Source organism: Diachasma alloeum, unplaced genomic scaffold (genome assembly GCF_001412515.2).
Source record: "Diachasma alloeum isolate Michigan unplaced genomic scaffold, Dall2.0 Dall_scaffold_00181, whole genome shotgun sequence".
Taxonomy (NCBI): domain Eukaryota; kingdom Metazoa; phylum Arthropoda; class Insecta; order Hymenoptera; family Braconidae; genus Diachasma; species Diachasma alloeum.
The window spans coordinates 255840-261091 of NW_021680347.1; the positions used below are offsets into that span (position 1 = coordinate 255840).

General features: G+C 39.5%; 1 protein-coding gene across 1 annotated transcript in view; it reads left to right on the top strand.

The window, feature by feature from the left end:
• Window positions 1–5252, top strand: part of LOC107045707 (tRNA dimethylallyltransferase) — a 137758-nt gene that overhangs the window by 95294 nt on the left and 37212 nt on the right. Inside the window, exon 5 of the mRNA XM_015268044.1 lies at window positions 3125–3240. Coding sequence (XP_015123530.1) covers window positions 3125–3240 — 116 coding nt within the window. The remainder of the gene's footprint in view (window positions 1–3124; window positions 3241–5252) is intronic.

Below are 5252 nucleotides of genomic sequence, written 5' to 3' on the forward strand. Positions count from 1 at the left end.
AGTGCTGAATTCAACGCTGGTGGAGTACAGGCGCACGAGGCACGTGCCTCGTGCGCCTGTACTCCACCAGCGTTGAATTCAGCACTTCTCCGCCTTAGCACGTAATATACTATTCACTGTCCCAATCACTTTCTAGAATCAATTCGAGTCATAAAATATGGAACATAGGTAGAAACTGATCTTATCCTCCGTAGACTCACTTATTTACGGTTCATTGGAGGTAATTAATCACCCGCGTCGCCTTTCCACTTACTCGTTGATTATTCACATGTGAAGAACTATTCTTATTCCCTCTATAGAGGGAATTCCCAATGCGATTATTAACAAACAATTTTATTTCACATTCTGCATTATCCCCAGGCTATCTAGTTAGTCGAACCATAGATGTTTTCAAGGTATTTATGGCGTAGTCAAGGGGGGTCGAAAAAAGTTACGAAATTGATGATTTTTTTTCATACATTTTTGGATTTTTTCAAAACCGTTATACAAATCCCAGATGGCCTAGGAGAATGGATACAACACAGGATTTTGTTTAACAAATGCATTTGAACACAAATGCATTTCAAATCCTGAAATTTCTCACTTGGGTGGAGTTTTCATGGAGGAAGATAGAAAAAAATAACCCAAGTGGCCTAAGAGAATGGTTTAGACGGGATAATTAAAAAACTTATGAAAAATAGGAATTCTGCATGCACAACTTGGAATAGCGACAACGTCGAGGTTAGAAATCGTGGAGGGTAAGCGCGGCAAATACGAATGGAGTTGTGATGACACATTTTGCTATGGGAAGGAATATAACGGCTGAGTGCATCAGTGCTGCCAACTTGTACCTCGAACGGCATGACGTTATCAATTTCTATGTGCATATTAATTATTTTCCGATTACCCAAAAGACAAACTAGAAAAATAAAAAAAGGCTTGAAATATGTGGAAAGAAAAGTTATTAAAAAAATAATTCGAACACAAAAATGGTCGAACTGGATTGAAAGTTTGTAATTGAAATATCGTTTTTTTTCGCACGGAGAGAATTTTTTTTAGAAAAATTATAGTGCCAGCACGAGAAAAGAGGCGCAAAGTGACGGCCAGAAAAAATTCTAGTGCCGGCACTGGAAATTTCATTGGGAAAACGTGAATTTTTCCTGGTATTTCTGTGAAAATTTCACACAAATCCCCAGAAATGTTACCAGAAATACCAAGAAATTTTACCTTAACAGCACTAGAATTTTTCACAGCCAGTGGATTGTGATTTTTTCCAGTAATCGTACAATAATTTTTCTAGAAAATTTCTCTCCGTGCGTCATTCCGGCCGTAAGGCAGCGATTTACGTACGCGTAGCGTTTTTAACCGGAATGACAAAAAATATCATTCGACATACGGCCTAAAAAAAAATTTTCCAGCTCATATGATTGCAACCCTCGCCTTCGGCTCGGGCCGAAGTTTTTTTCGGCCGAATGACGAAACATAGTATTTTTGTTCAGCGATTGCTTTTCTGCGAAAGAACAACAGATTCCCCTCCATCTCACTTGCTACATGGTTACCCCGCAATAAATACTTTACGGCATAAATTAAATGGAAAACAGAATGCTATGCCATCTTTCAGCTTTCCAAACCTCTATACAAGGGAAACAGTTAAATAATTGTCAATGCACAAATTAAAAAATTCGGAGGCACACGGACTCGAACTCAGATGGGGTATATGATCCCACATCTCCAGTTTGTCCGCGGATAATGTAGAAGATGAATACACCGGTCCTAATAATGTCTTTCAGTTGTAATTTTATTTGATTTTAATCATTGATTCGTATATGTTGATAATATAATTGTCGTCACACTGTCCGGAAAACGGTATTTCGGACGCCATTTACAGATGGTGTAAAGGAATAGTAATTTTCCGGACTCACCTTCGGCTCGGACTCCAATTGTACTGGAGTAAAAAAAAAAAACATCGCAATAGTTCGGGACAAGATTTATTTCTGGTGATTTTCAAGTTTCCGAGCTCGGGAAGTATACAGTACCAATTCCCAGACGAGGACTCGTGAGAAGCAGTACAGAAAAATTTGCTTCGTCATTCAGCCGAAGAAACTTTCCTGACTGGTACACTGAGAAAAAAAAAAGTTCTTTGAGAAGTACGTCCTCATCTGTATCAAGAAACTCGTGGGTCGAAAATTGACAAGAAGAAAATATCTCACACTAAGAAAGAAAATATCTCACACTAATAAGAAACTTATCCCAAAGACGAGGATAATTTGTTTACGACAAGAAAGTGATTTCCAAAACCAAGTCTAGTTGAATCAATTAGTCAATAGTTATTGAGCTTCAAATCCAAAATATTTTAATACAAAACCACTTGATTTGGTTTGTGAAGTCGCTTTCTTGTAGTAAGCAAATAGCCACTCATTTTTCGGACAAGTCCGAACTCTCTTCGGGATACCTAAGTACTTTGGCTATTTTTTCTCTAGTGAAGTGCTCTTGTACGTCTGTAGTCTAATATCAGAGCTTTCATTTGAGCCCAATTTGACCTTAAGTTTTCGGACATTTTACGATGATTTTATTATTCAAACTTTGCAGGTCTGAAGTGGCATCTCGATATTGAACCGTTAGAAAACATTTTAAAAATCTGAAAAAGATGAGAAAGTTTACTTTTGGGAGGCAATATACACTTATACATGTCGCACGCTTTGCGATGAAAAAAAGCGTTCGACACTAGTGTGTACCACCATGCGTGTGGAGCAGGGTTTTGCACACGCGGGGTATGCGGAAAATGTCACTTAAGACAGCGTGATAAAAATATACATTTACAAATCATGTTTTCCTGTTGAAAATTTATTGGATATCTATGGACTGTGAAGTATGATAAATTCCAAATCAACAAGAATTCAAGATATGTCAGTTTCAGGAAATTACGTTCATGAACTGAGTGAAATCTGATTGTTACGGGATTAAAATTTTATTGTGCAATCAGATTGAGAATCCCATTGATAATATACCTAAACTTATCACTCAGCTGTATTTTCAGCGATTTAATCATAGATTCCCGATGATTACCATCCTAGTCCTTCAGAACTGTATGTCTATATTTATGTTCTTGTATAACTTATCGAATGTCGCAACATTGAATTTTCAGAAAATATTGGACGAGAGGTTAGATAAAAGGGTGGACGCTATGCTGCATGCGGGCCTTGTTGAGGAACTCCTGGATTTTCACGAGCGGTATAACAAACAGTGGATTGAAAGAAACTCGTAAGTTACTCACTTCTTCAAAGGATAACATCTGAGTATATTCGAATGAAAGTCCATCCAGTGGAATGGATTCCGGGGAAGTTATAATTTGGTTTTTGTGTTCAAATGAAAGAATTGTAATTGGTCAAATTCAAGTTGCCTATTTTTATATTATGATCACCAAATATGATCTACAAAATGAGAATGTGCAACTTTTAGATAATGACTGTACGTATGTGTACAGTCGAGCACTAAAGTTCGTAAACAAAATCCATAAAATGCAAGTTCAGGCTGCTCACGAACTTTAGTGCTCGATGTTTGTACCTGTATGTGTGTAGTCTTGGCATGCATACATATACACCAATCCAAAAGGGTTGACCCTTGTAGCCCTGCGGACCCTTGGGGCCTTTAGGGTCATTAGGGCTTCGCATTTGGCGATTGCAATGCTTCCATGCGGAAGCAAAAAAGAACTCGACCAAAATCCGATTGTTTTACTCTGCAAAAGTTGGCACCTTTAGGGTAGCTGGTGGGCTGGTACCAGTACCGCTCAGTGGGTAATACCGCCCACCCGTATTTCTCAGAATTGAGTGGAAAAAATTTTTCTTTTTTTTTATTATGCATATATTTGATAACAACAAGTAATTTCAACAGAAATTTTCAATTTTCTCCCGTGGAAATGTTAAAAAATTTAAGATCATTTCCTACCGAATTCTTAAAATATGTCGACCCTAGAATTTAAGACTTTTCAGATTTTCAGTTAGTCTATAATTGAATGGAGTGCGAAATATATGTTCGTTATACATTTCGACATAAATTCAGGATAATTTATTATTGTTCACGTGAAATCTTATTTAAAATGGAGCCAAAGAAGGAAACGAAAGATTTTAGATTATATTAAAGTTGCGGATGGTCGGGCTAGTCTCCCTTATGCTACCGAACTCAGTTTTGAGTTTTTGTAGCTCCCCCTGAGTTAAAGTTCGGATTAAATTTCCAGCCCGGCTTTTACAGCCAGTCTTAATCAATCCTAGACCTCCCTATTCGCTATTTGATCGTTTGTGGGGAATGCGGTCCCCCAACAACGTAATCTCGTCACGGCTAATGCCAGGCAGTCGCACAGAATATGCAGGCTGTCCTCTCTTTCCCCTGGACTCCTTCAGCCCCGAGGGTCCCCCGTTCCCTCTTCGGTCTGGTCCTATTCGTCCCAGAACCGTCGTTCGTTAACGCCCCAGGAAGCTGGTTATTGTTTTTTTGTATTTGTTTGATGGTGTCCATTTTTTGGTCCCACGAGGTTAACGCGCAGCCTTTGGCACGGTAGCTAAAAACTTGGCTTGAGAAGTTGGTTCGCGATGGAGCTTTAGGCTCACCGCCCGGTTCCCCGGTTGGCTTACCCTATTACCACGATTAGCCATTAGCTCCATTCTTTTCACTAGCCCCGTTCCAGTCCTCGGGTGTCTCTCGCCGATTTCTGTCTTGAGCCAGCTAGTCCGTCTGGCTGTCCTCCTATCCGCCACCCGGAGACGCGCTCGGTTGGTAACTCAACCCTGTTCTCTGCACCCTCCCACGGGGTTTAGAAACCCCGAGAAAAGAGTTGGTCTGCATTGCTCAAGTCAAGTCATCAACACAAGGTGGGCGGTATTGGACTAATGCCGGGCGGTATTACTCTCAGAGTTCGATTCCATCGCTCACTGGCCGATGGCAATTAAATTACATAATTAAATATGTTTAATGCTAATAAAAACTCTGTCCACTTCTCATCTTTGACTAAACATCTCGAAGAACCCATTTCAACCGTTTATTCCAACCGTTCCTTGTAGTGTAGGAGGCTGAAAAAAAGACTCATTTCCCTTAGGTAGGCGGTACACGCACCTGCTTCCCTATTCGTTCACAACGAAGTTTTCGGAAAACATCCGAGAATTTTCAAGATCTCGGAGTATTGCTACCAGAAAGTTTATTTCTTTCTATATAATTGAATAAATTATTTTATATGATACGTGCGTGTAACCGCATGGGTTTCAGTTGACTATAGTCAACTG